The following is a 16933-nucleotide window of genomic DNA, read 5'->3' as shown; positions in this document are numbered from 1 at the left end:
GGCGAAAAACATCCCCATGTATACCTCTATCACGTCCCCTCCTTTTTTTCCTAAGCTAAAAAGACATTGTAACCTTATAGGGGAGTTGCTCCGCCCCTTGATTATTTTGGCTGCCCTCTTCTGCACCTAACATCAAGAGCGCCTGCACTTTCTTGATGTTAGGTCCTTAATCACCAGGGAAGTTGTGATCCAGCCAACTCTTCCAACCAGCTCTCCAGATACTGCCACAAGAAAAGTTCACCAACGCGTTCCAGAGTGAATAAAGATGTCGCCACGGGTGCAGAGGAGGGAGAGAAGAGAACAAGCAAAATCAGAAGCAAAATTGAGAAAATCAGGTTATAGAAGTTCAGAGGAAGTTCATGGAAGGCAGGTAGAAATATAAAAAGCCAAAGGCATGAAGGGTCTTAACAAGCAGTCTATAATAGAAAAGTGAGGTGGAGGGTCAGGTGTTGTACGGATAAGGACAATGGATTTGCTGTACAAGGTTTGAAAAGACAAGATAAAACGATTCACCTTGCTTTAAAGTCTACGCAAGGGCAGGCACAGGAAGGAGAGATTCCCCCTTCCTATTTCTTAAAATTCTCAGCATGTTCGCTTGGGTTGATTAGCATCTCATTTCTAAGTGTTTCCTCCATTCTCACCGATGACAGTAGTTGTGTGTTTTTTGCTTAGTAGAGGTATCTCTTGTATATGCATGCGCGCACTCACACATGCACACTTTTCATTCCTTGGCTTGTTGAACTATTTTCCAGCAACGTGACATATTTTTGTTTTTCAGCATCTTCACTTTATTCTATTTTCATCTTTCATGTCTCCTATGCATTGTTTGCAGGTGGATTTATTTCCTACTGCCTTGGACAATAGACAGTTTAACTGATAAACGGAATTGCAGGGATCCCCTCATTCCCCGCCCCCCCCCCCCCCAGCATACATACAACATCTATAAATACATCTTACGACAGACACCTGGGTCGTAGGTATACCTAAGAAATTCATCTGCTGTGGTATGGAGTGGGCTAAGTTGGCACTTTCCTGCGTTGCAATGTGTTCAGGAGTGAGTCGGTGTTCAGAGTTGACATTGCTGGGCTTCCAGTTCAAAGCAGAGCTCCGGTGAAAAATTAGTTGCTAATCTGGGATTCGATGACAATGACATAGGCTGCTGCTGTGCATTGGCTAAGATGGGAGAACTAATGAAGAAATATTAGAGAGGATTTGTAGACGGACAAGGACTGATGCAAAACCTGAAGAAGAGATGACAAGTGTATGATATGTACTTCAGTAAATGGGAAACTAATTAAAGATACAATAGTTGAAGGGAGCCGAGATACAAATAAATTACGCCGAAAAAGAAAAGAGGGGTGTTCGTTTAAATATTTATATCTCACTTTTCAATACAAATCCCCAGCTCAGCTTCAATACAACCCCTCTGCCTGCAAATAATAAGATAAAATCAATCACAATGTAATAACGCAAAGCAGCAGTATAACCAAATTTAAAACAAAAATTGAAAAGGCCTGGGAGAATAAGAAACAGTTTCATCTGGCACTGAAAAAGACAGCAGAGGGAAGAGCTCCAAAACCAGGGTGCCACCAAAGTGAAGACCTTCTGCCCACCCCACCACTGATGGTTCTTAGATCGGGTTCATACAGAAGCTCACACATGACACGCCCTTCCCGTAGAAAGGCTGACGTAGTCAGGTGAAGATGCTGGGCAACCAGGAGGCACGTGAGGGAAGAGGAAAGGGTGGGTGTGCCTGACCTTTATGTGTGTCTGCATTTTTTAACTAGGGTGGTAGTCAGGTTATGAGATGGGAGATGTGACATTCGGGCCAGGAGATTGGAGACTGCTGCATGTGAACCTAATTGGGCCTGTGAACAGCCACTGGTGGGGGTAAGCGAGGGAGGGGAATTCACCATGCTTGAGGTGACGGTTGAAGAGGAGGGCACTAGGACACAGCTGAGCAGCCATAGGGTCACAAACAAAGTTGTGGGCACTGTAGGCTTCTCCCTACCTCAAGCCCCATGGACAGCCCTCATCTGAGGCTAGTTGGAATAGGGTGTAGCACTCTTTGCTTTGAGGTAGTTGTCCTCAGATTACTGAGATATTGTTTTCAAGGAAAGTGCCTGTTTAAGGGAGATATAAAAACATGAAAGGCTTCTCACCTACGGTGGCAAGCCATTCTTTGAACAGCACAGGGAACATCCTTAGAAGTCACCACTGGTAACATCACCCTGGTCTCTTTGTCCATTTCTCCCTTCTCTCCAGGCTACCAGATCTCCTGGGAGGTGTACAGCAGGAATGAATCCCGTCTTGCTCGCACTCTTGCTAACACAACCCTCGAGTACAAAATTACGGGCTTGTCGTCTCTCACCACCTACACGATCGAGGTAGCAGCCATGACTGCAAAGGGGACCGGCTCGGTCACTTCGTCTACGATTTCATCGGGAGTTCCCCCAGGTTAGTAAAACGGAGCTTGGGACAGCCCAAGGAATTTTGCTGGGATGTTTATCATCAGTTTTTCTTCTCCTCTTCCTTTGAAATGCCAGGGAACTGCTCAGGGACGCTAGAGCTAATTAGAGATGAGAAGTGAAAAACTGAAAGGCAACGGTTGTATATTGCATAGAACTGATCCAAGGAAGATTTGGGTGGGAAGTTGTTCCCACATCTGATAACAGGGTCCTTTACAGATTAAAGATAAAATGAGCAGAGGTTCCCGTTCAGGTGCAGCAATCTAGTTAGATTAATGCAATGCAGTGAACTCTGGTCTCTGTGCCTACATCTGAATGGATGCCTCAAGAAGAGGAACAGAGGCTAGAAATGTGGAGCCCAGAAAGCCAGGTGGGGGCATCGCTGGGCTTCCATAGGCCTCCATCCTCCTCCCCTATCCACTCTCCTATCGCTCAGACCCCGTCCACCCCCACCCCCATGTATGGGCTACCATCTGAGAGGCCAGAGGGTCCATCCAACCTACTCGCTCCACCCATGTGGAACATCTGTGCCTTGCTCTCCCCCACTGTGCATTAATTATTTGGCTTTACAATTAAAACCATGGGTTTTTTTAAAGCTTTATTGGCAATCCGGTGTCTACTACAGAGTCATCTGTTTTGAGGCACTAGCCAGTTTTAAAACACTTGTAAACCCCTCTAAGGCCTTTGCTAGACCAGTGTTTATCGGGATCGTCCTTGTGCGTCCAGATGACACACAGGGGATCCCAGGCTCAGGGAGGGATCAACCCTCCCTTGCCCTGGGATAACGGGCACCACTTTTAGCCTGATATTTTTCATGGTCTTGGGCTGAGCCCGAGACCGCGAGCGTGTGGCGCCTCTAACAAGCGGTTTTCCCGACTCCTTGCAATTACTCACGAGGAGCCAGGAGCCATGGACGGGGCACAGTGCTCCCCAGGAGTGCTGCACCCATCAGGGCCAGGGATGGAGATCGCGGACAGGGTGAGTGGGAGATCGCAGATGGGGGGGTTGGGAACATTTTTTAAAAAACTTACCTTTGCGCAGGAGTGCTCCTACGCATATAGCCCCTCCTGAAAACAAAAAAATGGTGGGCGCATGTAGACTAGGGCGAGATCCCACAATATTTGCATTGCGGGATCTCCCCTGGTCAGGCCTGGATTTACAGGTAGGTCTAGCAAAGGCCTAAGACATCAAAGGTCTTTCAGTACCAATAGCAAATAATGTCTTGTTTCCAGAACACTGGGGATCATCTCCAGGTTCAGTAGGCCACTTCCTGGTTTGGAGGCAGGATGCTTCGGAGTCCCAGCTGCCAAGAAGCTGCTATCGGAAGAGGGCGCTTACTTCTTGGGCTGCTCATGGGCTTCCTCGGGCCCTGCTGATAGACCTTTGGTGCCATCACAGGACTCTTCTGATGTTCTTGTTTGGCATACAGATCTGTCACTGAAAAACAATGGAGTTGCACCAGCCTTTGAAATACTGAACTGAGTATTTACATCCTTACTCTGTATTCCTTCCCCTTCCCCTTTTTCCCTTTGGTGTGTTGACCTCTACAGAGCTTCCTGGTGCACCATCCAATTTAGTCATCTCAAACATCAGCCCTCGCTCTGCCACCCTTCAGTTCCGACCTGGATATGATGGGAAAACATCAATCTCCAACTGGATAGTAGAGGGTCAGGTATGCGGAATATTTTGGATACATTTTTAATCACTGTATCGGTTAAGTGACTCTGATGAATTAATTTATAATCAGCTTTGATTCCAAGATGCTGAAGCATGACCATGAGATGGTAACCTGACAAGGAGTTGGTGATTAGTTTCTAAAAGGAGAGGTGTCAGAGTTGTGCATGTCATTGGCTTCCTATTTCTAGATGGCTGGATGCCGCCTTTGCCATACAGATTGGTATGGTAAAAGTGCTCCACAAGGTGTGATGGCAACAAATTTGGATGGCTTTGAATTCCTGGAGGAGAAGGCCAGCAACAGCTACTAGTCCTGGTGGCTAGTGCTACCTCCAGTATCAGAGTCAGTAAGCCTGTATACACTGGTTGCTGGGGAACATGGGTGGGAGGGTGCTGTTGCACCGTGTTCTGCTTGTGGGTCCCTAGCCAACAGCTGCATGGCCACCGTGTGAGCAGAGTGGTGGATTAGATGGATCCTTGGTCTGATCCAGTATGGCTCTTCTCATGTTCTTATGATTGACATTTATATTAAAATTATAAACCATTTAATAGTAATGCAATACATTAATATAAGTTAAGAATTTATCACAGAACCTTGCTTAAGTTTTGGATGGGCAACATTTGTGTTTTGCATTTGTGATAGAACACTACTTTGGCGTAATAAACCTCATTGCTTACCTACTTCTTTGTGAGCTAAACTCAAGGGGGCTAAGGCTCACCTTTAAACCACATTATGGTTTGGGATCTGGTTACTTCAGGGATCATCTCCTTATACATTTACCTTCCAATTCTTTGAACTCTCGTACTAAGAAGCTTTTGATGGTTCCATCAGGTTGGTGATCATTGCAAAATAGCTGATCATTAATCATGGGTTTACATCATGGGATCTGCTGTGATGCACCAGATCTGGGATGTTGGTCCTTTCGAAGAAGCTGTAAAGCTTCATCTTTTAAAATAGTTCTGTAGTCTTTTCTTTAATTGAGCTTTGTTGGCTACTGTATAAGTAGACTGAAATCGGTCACTTACTTGGGAGTCAGTCCCACTGAACTTGGTGGGGCTTATTTCTGAATAGACTTTTTCAGGACTTGCACTGTTAATTGCCTTCGAAATCATTGTATTGAAAGGTGGTTTATAAATTATCAAAATAATAATAAATAATGAAATGTATCCCCACTTTTCTGTAGACCAGCTGGGGTTCTAGAGACTAGTATGCAATGAAACCAATTTGAGTGGTCATTTCGACGGACTGGATATGCAAGATGCATCTTCAGAGTGTGGCAGAAATTATTTTACTTATTGTTCAAACTTGTTCAGTTTTTTGCCTTTGCATTGGCATAATCCAAGTCGGAGGACAAATAGCATGCCCTTTCTTTCATGCTCTGCTTGTGGATGTTCCAGAAGGATCTGCCTGGCCTTGTTGGAAGTAGCATGCTGGATGGGTCTTTGGTTTGATCCAGTGGGGCTCTTGTTATGTTCTTACGATCCTGTAAGCTACTGCACTTAGACTTAAACATTGTGTTACCAGAACAGATGGACAGAGCTGATTTTGTTGCAGGGCTTGATTTCTGAGTAAGTGGCTCTGCCCGGTGATTAGAGCTGAATGGATCAGTCTATTTCTGGCCCATGTCAGTTTCACATGTGTTCATTGTGAGTCTGTCCCCTCCTGCTTCTACACTGGTATGTAGGCCAAATAGTACAGCTGAAGCCTGGTTTGTGGTGAGGGAGGGGTGGGGAGTTTATTTTGCATACATTTAAGCTTTAATTGACTTACAATATATATATATTTGCATTTTTCTTGCCATGTGACCTCATTGTTTACCAATTTTATTTGTCTTCACCCATGTATACCTTCTTACCAAGGGTAACAATTCATGCATCTCATGAAGTATTCTTCAGTGCATGAAAGTTTTTGCCATAAGCTCAATAACCTTTAAGGTTCCACAGGACCGTTTGCGTTCGTTGCAACAAACACTCACTCCGGAAGACTGATGCACTGTAAACCTTTGCGTGTGTCTCCCTCATTTAGGGCTTAGAGCAAATGCACCAAATGGGCATCTTTAGCTGTTGAACAAATGGATTTGCATGGTTTGCTGGAGACTTAAAAGGTTGCCTCTTCTGCTACAGGGAAGTATTTAAGAGAGGAAATATGTTTCCCCATGAATAGGGAACAGGAAATGCACGCAAAGAGCAAGGCTAGTCTTCAGTTCTCTTCAAAGAGTAGGGGCAAAGGTAAGGATGTTTACTGATGCCTTTAAATTGATTAAGTTGCTAGAGTGTGTTCTCTATGAGAGAGAGATGCTAAGAGATGCTATTAGTTGGAGGTTGTTGTCATTTCTGACACTTGAGGCTCAGGTGGCCTCGGTGGCACGGAGTGCCTTCTACCAACTCCGGTTGGTAGCCCAGCTACGCCCCTATCCGTACAGGGATAACCTAGCATCAGTTGTCCATACTCTGGTAACCTCCAAATTAGATTACTGCAATGCCCTCTACATGGGGCAGCCTTTGAAGACGGTTCGGAAGCTGCAGCTTGTGCAAAACGCAGCGGCTAGATTGGTAGCTGGAACAGGGAAGTTTGAGCATATAACACTGATTCTGGCCCGCTTGCATTGGCTGCCTATATGTTTCCGAGCCCAATTCAAGGTGCTGGTTTTAACCTATAAAGCCCTACATGGCTTGGGACCGCAATACCTGATGGAACGCCTCTCCCGACATGAACCTACCCGTACACTGCGCTCAACATCTGAGGTCCTCCTCCGAGTGCCTACTCTGAGGGAAGCTCGGAGGATGGCAACAAGGGAGAGGGCCTTCTCAGTGGTGGCCCCCCTGACTGTGGAATGATCTCCCCGATGAGGCTCACCTGGCACCAACATTGTTATCTTTTCGGCACCAAGTCAAGACTTTTCTCTTCTCCCAGGCAGTTTAACAGCATTTAACAATGTTAAGTTTGTTTTTCATGGACCCCAGAATTGTTATTTTTAAATGGATACTGTTGTTTTTATACTGTTTTTATGTTTCTGATGGTTTTTTAAATCTTGTATACTTTTTAAATTTTACTATTTTTAACTGTTGTAAACCGCCCAGAGAGCTTCGGCTGTGGGGCGGTATATAAATGTAATAAATAAATAAATAAATAAATAACAGTCACAAGGGGTGTGTGTGGAATAGCTAGGCAATAACTAGTTCTTCCATCTTGGCTACATCAAAATATTTGTACCTGAACCCTTGGTGAAGGTTTGATATTGATGTCATAATCTTACATTTTAATGTAGATGAAGTCTCACTATATACTTTCCCCTCTTTTGTCCACTTTACAAGGGCATCGAGATTAAAGACCAGTTACGTCTATCAGATAAGATTCCACGTATTAATTAGCAGATCACTAACTTTTTCCTAATTGCTCATCACAGCTCAACTGATTGACTGCATTAGCAACATTGGATAAATTGTAGCTTTTGCTGTGTCGTTATTGTTCTTTTATATGTCTTTTCCATTTTAAGCTGAACAGGTCATATCACCTGAGATACAGGATCTACAAATGGGTTTTGACTTTAGAGGGCCTTGGGAATATTTGGCAACTATCAATAAATGTCAACCATGACAAACTAAATTGACCCTCCATGGTTAAAGTCAGCGTACCTCTGATTGCTGGATTCTATGGTAAAACTATAGGGCTGTGGCTATCACATCATGCCTCGCTTGTGAGCTGGACTAGATGGGTCCTTGGTCTGATCCAGCAAGGCAGTTTTTATTTATTTATTTATTTAATTTATTTAAAACATTTGTATCCCACCCTATATCACTAGGATCTCAGTTCTTATGCACGTGGCTATGACCACATGCATGTCCAAAAATAGTTATATGGTTATCAGATCTCCAGTGAAGCCTAGAGGGGAAATTGCTCAGATTCACCCACTCTTTAAAACCCTTCACTTCCACTCTCATTTTTTAAAACAAGTTCCCAGCCCTCTTGGTTCTGTGGGGTGGAGGTGAGATGACCTATGAGATGTATATTTCAATCTTGACTCTCTATGCTGCTTATTGGTGTCTCTTTCCTAGTCCATCCATGTGCATCATTCCCTCCAGACTTAGCATGATTGCCTCTCCCTTCAGCCAGTTTTAAATTGGTTTAGCGCTTAGTCAGGAATACGTAAATACTCTGCTGGGCTTTACTATTTGGGACGACCATTTCCAATGTAAGAAGGTGACAGGCATCAGGCTGGGGAATGTTGTCGGTTGAGTATTTGTTTCTGTAAGTGATAAAAGTTGGGAGCTGTTCTACAAAAATAAAAAAGTAAAATAGACCTTCCCCGTAGACCTACAATCTAAAGCTAAGAACTTTTTTCCCAATAAAAGCTTTATGTCTTTAATACTGACCTAGTATGCAGGAATAAAAAAAGATGCAGCTTTCTCGGCTTTCTCCACACAATGATGGTGATGCCTGTGTCTTGCGGGATTTTGTAGCCATTCACCATCTATTCACACTTCTGCCAGAAGAAAGGGTGGCAATCCTAATCATATCAGGCAGGGGGGTCAGCAACTTTCTTGGGCCCATGGAGATTTGAGAAACTGTCCTGGGCACTGCCACAAAATGGGTGTGCTGCAGATGAAAGCATCGTCCTGCAGCCACCTGCCATCTTCAGTTCCTAAGAATGGCTGGATTCTCACAACATGCTAACACACTCAGTGGTTTAGTGTTGGTTGTTGTTGAGGCGTGGGATGTTTGCTGAACCATGGGTTAGCGTGTTGTCTGAAGCCCAGGAGATTTTCTATAGGGTGACTTGCTACACACTAGAGGCATTCAAGAAGCAGCTGGACAACCATCTGTCATGGATGCTTTAGGGTGGATTCCTGCATTGAGCAGGGGGTTGGACTCGATGGCTTTATAGACCCCTTCCAACTCTACTATTCTATGATTCTATGGTTAACCATGCAATGTGGCTTATTTTTCTCAAACAAGTCACCTCGAGAAGCTGTGGTTCATTGTCGGGTTGATCAGGGTGGTTAACAATACACACTGCATGGTCAACAACCCTGTGGAGAAAGTCCTGGGTTCAGACAACACACTAACCCATGGTTCAACAAACAACCCATGGTTCAACAACAGCCTACACTCAACCACTGTTGTGTGAACAGACCCATTGTCTTCGAGCCCCACGTGTGGCCCAGAAAAGGCAGCTAGATGTCCTCACTTTGCTTTTAAGTGATGCTAGCCATCAGTAAGAAACTTCGTTATTTTTTAAAAAAAATAGTGGGCGGAGTAGGACACCTCAGCAAGCACCAAGAAAGCATCCCAAGGGTACGCTGGTGCCCACGAGTGCTACATTGCCTGCCCTGGGCCCTTCTGGGCATTCACCACCATTAATCTATCTTTATGCATAGTTTAAGGATTTGTCAATCTGAGGAACAAAAACAAAACAACCCAGCAAGATTGAAAGATAGCTTCAGTGTTTTTGTTTCTAGCCCATTCGGATTTTGATTTTATCTCTTTGTTAATATAAACAAAAAGAAAGAAAGAAAGAAAGAAAGATAAAAGAAAGAATTTCAAAAACATTTGCAGTGCGGCAAAGGAAACGTTGAAATAATTGGAAGCCTTTATTGTTGGGCTCCTAAGATATTACAAAATGTATACATGGAGATCTCCTTCCCTAAATAATTCGCACAGGTGTGTGTGTGTGTGTTCAGAAGACAGCAAGCTACAACATAAATTGCGCAGGCACCGCATTTGAGGTCCAGCTCACTCAGGAATTTATCTTGCCCTCGGTGGAGAAATCAGATTTTAGATTCTATTACACGAGTTCCTATGGTAAGCAGAATGTCTGGGGGAGGGATTAAATTATAGGGCACAAGGGGGCAGTAGAGGATGATTTGCCTTTTACGAGATCCTTCCAATCATTCATGTGCCAGGTTGTTATGCTGTAATGAAATACTCTAGAGTTTTCCCCCACCTTTTAAGCGTGCCTTGGAGAAAGACTTTGAACCACGTCCCTCTCCACTTCTATCATACTGTCCTAGAGTAAACAGGCATTCCTCATTGATTCTCCTGTCGGGCAAATTGTGTTCCTTCCTACCTACCTGCTGATCTTTATATATAATATCATCAGGTACTTTGGAGATTGAATCTTGAGTTTCTGAAACCAGATTCTGCAGTTTTCATGCCTTGATACAGTCCGGTAGCAAGACTGCTTCTAGGCTACTTGGTCTCTTTTGAGTGTTGTAAATGAGCATTATAGTTAACCTCTATCCTGGTGTGTAATTGCTGAACAGTATCTGTCCTAGGGCACCACGTTGATATTGTTAGTAGTGGATTTATCTCCATTCGTGCATAAGCAGTGACATATTGCACTGAGTTGCTGAAACAAGGTTGCCCATGCCTGTTGGAAGCACTATGAGACCCACAATGTGCAGACGTCTATCCGCCATCCATGTGTGCAAAAATGTATTATTTATTTTATTATATTTGTTTATTACATTTATATCCTGCCTTTTTTCCTCCAAGGAACCCAAGGCGGCGTACATAATCCTCCTCCTTCTCTCCATTTTATCTTCACAACCACAATAACCCTGTGAGATTTGTTGGGCTGAGTGTCTGTGACTGAGCTTCCATGGCCAAGTGGGGGCTAGAACCCAGATCTCCTGACTCTCAGTCCGACACTTTGGCCACTGCGCCACACTGGCTCTATAGAAAACATTCACGTTGTGGAGAGAGCCCCTGAGCCGAGCTAACACTATTTGCTCTCCTAACAATGGTTTGGAGATTAGAAGTACACACAGGCTTATGTAATCCTCTCTCATCCATTTACTTCCTCCTATCTCTTTCACAAACTTCACCCCCTTTGAAGCTAATCAGGCCTCTTCCCCTCCTTTTCCTTTTTGGCCAATGATGCTTTGCTCAAACCACAGTTCACAAAACTGATTCTAGCCATGGTTCCAGACAGTGACTCAGAGCTAACCATGGTTATCTTCCAAAAAATTAAAGAGGGGTCTCGTATGAGAGGCGAGAAGGGCGTGAGATTCCCATACTGCAATCCCAACCTCAGATTCATGATTAAGGAATGGGGTAACAGAAGAGCCACTGAGGACATTTTTATCCCTCTCTTCTGTCTTATTCGAGCTTTGGATGAGCAAAGGGAGCACAAGAAAGAGTGATAAAAATTCCGCCGAGTGATGTGCTAGCAAAATATCCAAGGTTGAGAGTCAATTCCATGTCAAGCTCATTTTAAATAATTGCACCTGGTTTGTGGAGTGGCTCAACGTTAAGCCCTCTGGGAGCAATCACCTGCCTCTCAGCTGATTGAGCTCTCATCCTATTTCAGCAGTAATGTTTCCATAGTGGCAGGTGGATTTTGCTTTCCTCTACAGTAGTTCAAAGTCCTGTAGCTAATCATAGCATTTGGAATACAAAAATTGGCTCCCTAACTTGGTGACTAACTTAGCATTTCTTCAGTTTAAGGGAACAACACTACAACTATACCAGGGATCATATTTATAATGGTTTTAGAATTTCTGCCCCTTCTCTTTGTTTATCTAACTGCATCTGTTTTGAATGTTGCTTTTAAAGGATCTACATTGTCTTGGTTAACACAGCACACAAACCCACACTCAGTAGTTGAGCGGGGGTTGTTGTCGAACCATGGATTGGTGTTGAAACGTGGGTTAATGTGTTGTCTGCAGGATGTTTTCTGCAGGGTGGCTTGTTAATCACGCAGTGTGGCTTATTTTCCCATGACTTGTTAACAAGCCACACTGCATGGTTAGCAAGGCACCCTGTGGAAAACGTCCTGGGTTCAGACAACACGTTAACCCACGTTCAACAAACAACCCACTGTTCAACAACAACCCACACTCCATGTTCACACATCACCATTGCGTGATGTGTGAACAGCTCCACTGTGTTAAAATAGGGGTGGGGAACCTGAGGCCCACGAGCCAGATTTGCCTCTCTTGGGGTCACAATGTGACCTTCTGGAGCTCCCCAGATGGTACCTCCCCCTGGCCCTGGACCACCACTCATTGGTTCTCAGCTTTTGTGCTGTTCCCCAACCCTCTTCTGAGAGGTTGAAATGCCTCTTCCAAGGCTTAGTTACTGGCATAAAGAACTTTAAAGTTAAAATACGCTGCTGATCTCTGGAACGTGGCTCCTGAGTGCTTCTCTGCAATGAAATTCATCTCTCAGGTTGAAAGAGTTCCCCTATCGCTGTGTTGAGATGTATTAACTTATAAAAAGGAAGATTTGTGTGACTATTGAGGAAAAAAGGAAAGGAACCTCTCGTGCAAGCACTTGAGTCATTGCTGACTCCTAGAGGGACGCCTGCTTTCGCTGACGTTTTCTTGGCAGACTTTGCAGTGGGGTGGTTCGCCATTGCCTTCCCCAGTCGCAGTTTCCTTTCCTCCAGCTAGCTGGGTACTCATTTTACCGACCTCAGAAGGATGGAAGGCTGAGTCGACCTGAGCCGGCTGCCTGAGAACCAGCTTCCGCTGGGATTGAACTCAGGCCATGGGGAGAGTTTTGGCTGCAGTAATTGCCACTTACCACTCTGCGCCACTCTACCACTATTCAAGGTCCCATATAAACCAATCCCAGGACCCGGAAGCAGTGGTCTAAAATATCGCAGCAGCTAATCTGAGCTAATCTTTCTAAGCCTATTGCTTCTGGATGTTTTTATCTAAGTCAACGTCTCCAAACTTTGTTGCATTGCACTTTGCAAGAATTCCGTTTTTGAGTTGGCTCTTCCTTAGTCATTCTAAATCGTACGTCTGCAGTGTATTCGGAAACGGCCTTTGGTTCGCAAATTGAAAGCTTTTACTGCGCTTCATTAGGCAGAATCAGAATTGGCATCTGGATGTTTTTTTAAAAAAATCATAGCACAAAATTCTTCTAAGTGCTCGCTGTCATAACAATTGTGTGAAGGGTAGTATATTTCACCAACAAAAAAATAGACTTTTTTTCCTAAGTGCAAAATTAAAATGTACTTAATGTCCTATGATGTAAAAAACATTAATATATACTTCTCTCACCATCCGGAAGCACAGCAGTTTTCAGAGCGTGAATCCCCCAGGGCGTGTCGCAGTCAAATGCAGATACCTTGGTACAAAATGCACAGGCTTTTCTTCAGACCTTAAGAGTGTGCACATGTAAAATTTGGCATTAAAATATTCAGAAGCCGCAATCAGCGAAAGACTGGAGCTCCACTTCTACATTTTTTAGAGGGATCTGCTCAACTTTTTGATACATGCGCCTTCCGTATTTCTAAGGACACTACCAACGTTTTCTTCATCCAAATTCCTCCCAGGATTTTGGCGCTCCAAAACACCTTCTCTTGTTTTGTGAGGTTGAACCGCTGCATCTGGGATCCTCTGTCGTCCCCTTTTTTAAATGTTCGCATTTTCTAAAGAGCACCATCATCTTCCCTCTTCTACATTACTGATCCACTGAGATTCAAAACAACACTGCCTTCTCCAGACCAACCAGTGGTCCATCTAAGTCATTCTTGTCTGACTGGCAGCTGGATTTTCTCCTATCAGGTGATGGCATGGATTGAACCTGAGACTTTCCGCATGAAAAGCTATGACCCTTCCTGAGCTATGACCCTTCCCTGAAATATCTATAAATCTTAGATATCCATATCTGAATCGAAAAACGTAAACTGAGAAATGTTCTTCTGCACAATCTGTCCTTCGGGTCAACTGTTCTGAGTGGGCAGAACATGGAATCAGGAGGATTGATGCTAGGAGCTTAGCTTACCCCAGTCCAAACTCAATAACTGAGGTCATAGCTAGATGGGGTGAAATCCCGGGGCGATCCCCGGGATCGTCCCTGTGCATTCACATGACACACATTGGATCCCGGGATCAGGGAGGGATGATCCCTCCCTTGCTCCAGGATCTCGCCCTACCCTTTAGGCCCAGTTTTTCTGTGGTGTCAGGCTGAGCCCGAGACCATGGAATGTGCGGCCGGGCGCCACGGTTTGTCCCAGCTCCTCGCAGTTGCTCACGAGGAGCTTGGACCCGCGCATGGGGCGCAGAGCTCCTCAGGAGCACTGCACCCATGGTGGGTGGGGTGGGGTGAGTGGGGATTTATTTTTTTAAAACCACATACCTTTTGCGCCCGAGTGCTTGTGCGCTGCTGGGTCTTTAAGAAAAAAATTAAAAATGGCGGGTGTGACACCTCTCCTTCTGAGGTTGTTGCGCACCGTGTGTAAACAGAGGGGGGATCTCATGATAAAACCATTGTGAGATCTTCACCCCTCTGTCGCGGACTAATAGGTAGGTCTAGCTAAGGCCTGACTTATTAGAGGCTCATTAACCGGGGTGCTCGTTTCTTCATTTCCTGTCTGTACTAAGGGGTGATGATACTAACCTTGATCCAGACTGCATCACAGTCGCCCTGTGAGAAGGACTGAGCTGGCCTTGGCAATGTGTCTCGGCTCCTTCCGTGTACTTGAACCCACATTGTATATCAGTCCCAGCTCTGAATGCTTCCCTCCTGCCCCCAGCTCCTGAAACAGCAAGGTACAAGAATACCTTTTCAACTTTGTTAAGCTGCCTTTTATCAGCTGCAAATGGACTCCACTGCTTTTGAGATGACAGATGGCACTTGGAGAGCGCAACGTGGATAAGAACCAGGATTCAAGGTCCCCATAGTGACATAAAAGACTGCAGCACCAAAGCTGAAAATGACATGCCTCTTTTTTTCTGCCTCACTGTAACTACTGATACTCTAAAAGTTTGGTGAGTGAAGTATTATTTGCTGTTTTACAATGTAACCCTATACAGGGAGACTCAGAAGTAAGTCCTATTGAGCTCAATGGGACTTACTCCCAGGCAAAATGTGTATAGGATTGCAGCTTTATTTTGTTAACAACTCCTCTGACTTTCCTAGGGATCAAGCCGAAATGTGGATCTAGAAACTAATGTTGAAACGCACAGATTCTGTATGCAATATTGTTATCACTCAGTGTTGAGGAGGCTGACAAATTCTGTTGGGCTACTGAGTGGACCGTTTCTTTCACTTAAGTTTGAACAGGAATAGTTTTGCATACAACTTGAGGATGTTTATTTAAAAGCACATTACAGTTAGTTGTTAGTGGCAAATGTTACCCCCTCCTTTCCAGAACAAATTATTCCATCACAATGTATTTAATTCTGCTATCCTTAAAGTCATAAGACAAATAGAAATTGCAACTCAAGGCCAGTACTGGACTGCTTACCTTCCACCAAGGCAGCCACCAAAGTTCATATAATTCATCACAATAGGAATATTGTTTTATCAAACACATTGATTTTATAAAAATAAGAAAATGCTGCAACGTTCTTAGATTGGCAGGATGGATAGCTAAGTTACCTTGGACAGTTTTTAAACCAGCCAAGACTTTTCCATGGCACTCATGACCGATTTTGGAATGTGTTCAGGAGGCAGGTGGTTATCAATATTTTGCCTACAGCAGAGGTAGTGGCCCTCCAGATGTTGTTGGATTGCAACAGGGGTGGTCAACCTGTGACCCTCCAGATGTTTTAGACTGCAATTCCCATAATCCCTAACCAGTGTAGCCAGTGGTGAGGGCTGATAGGAGTTGTAGGCCAAAATATCTGGAGGGCTACAGGTCATCCACCCCTGGATGTGTATGGAGAACTTGCTAGCGATCAGGGAGTTATTTCTTGACTTGCTATAGGGCCATGGGCAGAATCCGATGAGACAGTTGCAGAAGTGGCCCCTGCTGGTGATTCCATTGCACAAGAGGAACCCACCACTTGAGCAATCAAGATTTAACACATCCTATAGGAAGCCCTGAAACAAGTGGAAATGCTTATTTCTGTATTGAGACTGTTTGGCGGCGCTCCCTTGGGTGAACTCTGCAGACCTGCTCCCTTCAAAAAAAACTAGCATTTCCACTCATTTCCAATTGCTCCTGGAAGCACGAAATCTCCATTGCGTGAGGAGCGGCACAATTGGATACTGCCCTATGGATTCAAATTCTGTTAGTAGTGGTCCATAGACCCTTAACGTTGAAACAGTAAGTTCAATCCCAAAAAATGTGATGAGGAAATGCTGTTGTTAATTACTTACTCAACAGCAACTGTGTCTAGACTCTGTGTAGCACATAGCGCTGACGCAGGGCCCAATCCATTGAGAGGTTCTCCTTGCAAACCTTATTGAAATAAAAACAGTGGTAGAGCCTGCACCGAAATGGATTTTGCTTATAATCTTCATCAAGATGCAGCAGACAGTCTTCCAAATGTCATATGTCTTGTGTATTTTTTCCTGTCTGCTTTTTTCACATGTAAACGCCTGCATTCTCCATACCCTTCATGGCGTGTATTTATGTCAACAGCTTTATTCGTTCTTACTTCACTGTATGTGAAAGGAGAATCAGGTTCTTCATTCCTTACCTCACGCAGGTCAAGATATCCTTGACCTTGTAATACCATCATCCTGATTTATAGATGAGCCCATATGACACACTTCTTAAAAGGTCTATTAAAATTTATTACTACTAATTTTTCATCTCTTTCAAGACTGTGCACTTGAACCCTGCGTAATAAAGCAAAGCTGAATTTAAAAGCAGATGAATCTCTTCTTTAAAAAATAAAAAAAATTAAGGCATTACGCAATAGAAGTTAAAAATCATTTTCTCGTATATGCAACAAAGAGCAAACCTGGAGAGGAACAAATGCTTCAGAAACAAATTGGAGTTAGTTGAAACTTGCTGCCAATTAACTGCAATACCTCACTTTTTGTTTTGGCATTGAAGTAATCCCAAACTTATGCCAATAAATCCTTTGTTAGCACACAG

At 44.1% G+C, this 16933-nt stretch overlaps 1 protein-coding gene across 2 annotated transcripts in view; it reads left to right on the top strand.

Moving 5' to 3' along the window:
* Positions 1-16933, top strand: part of SDK1 (sidekick cell adhesion molecule 1) — a 563777-nt gene that overhangs the window by 392874 nt on the left and 153970 nt on the right. For both annotated transcript variants that reach the window (XM_063143659.1, XM_063143658.1), the window contains exons 21-22: positions 2266-2457; positions 4019-4140. In XM_063143659.1, the coding sequence (XP_062999729.1) occupies positions 2266-2457; positions 4019-4140 (314 nt within the window). The remainder of the gene's footprint in view (positions 1-2265; positions 2458-4018; positions 4141-16933) is intronic.

This window comes from Elgaria multicarinata, chromosome 17, assembly GCF_023053635.1.
Source record: "Elgaria multicarinata webbii isolate HBS135686 ecotype San Diego chromosome 17, rElgMul1.1.pri, whole genome shotgun sequence".
Taxonomy (NCBI): Eukaryota; Metazoa; Chordata; class Lepidosauria; order Squamata; family Anguidae; genus Elgaria; species Elgaria multicarinata.
The sequence above is the reverse complement of the archived record's forward strand: the minus strand, read 5'-3'. Positions and strand labels throughout refer to the sequence as shown.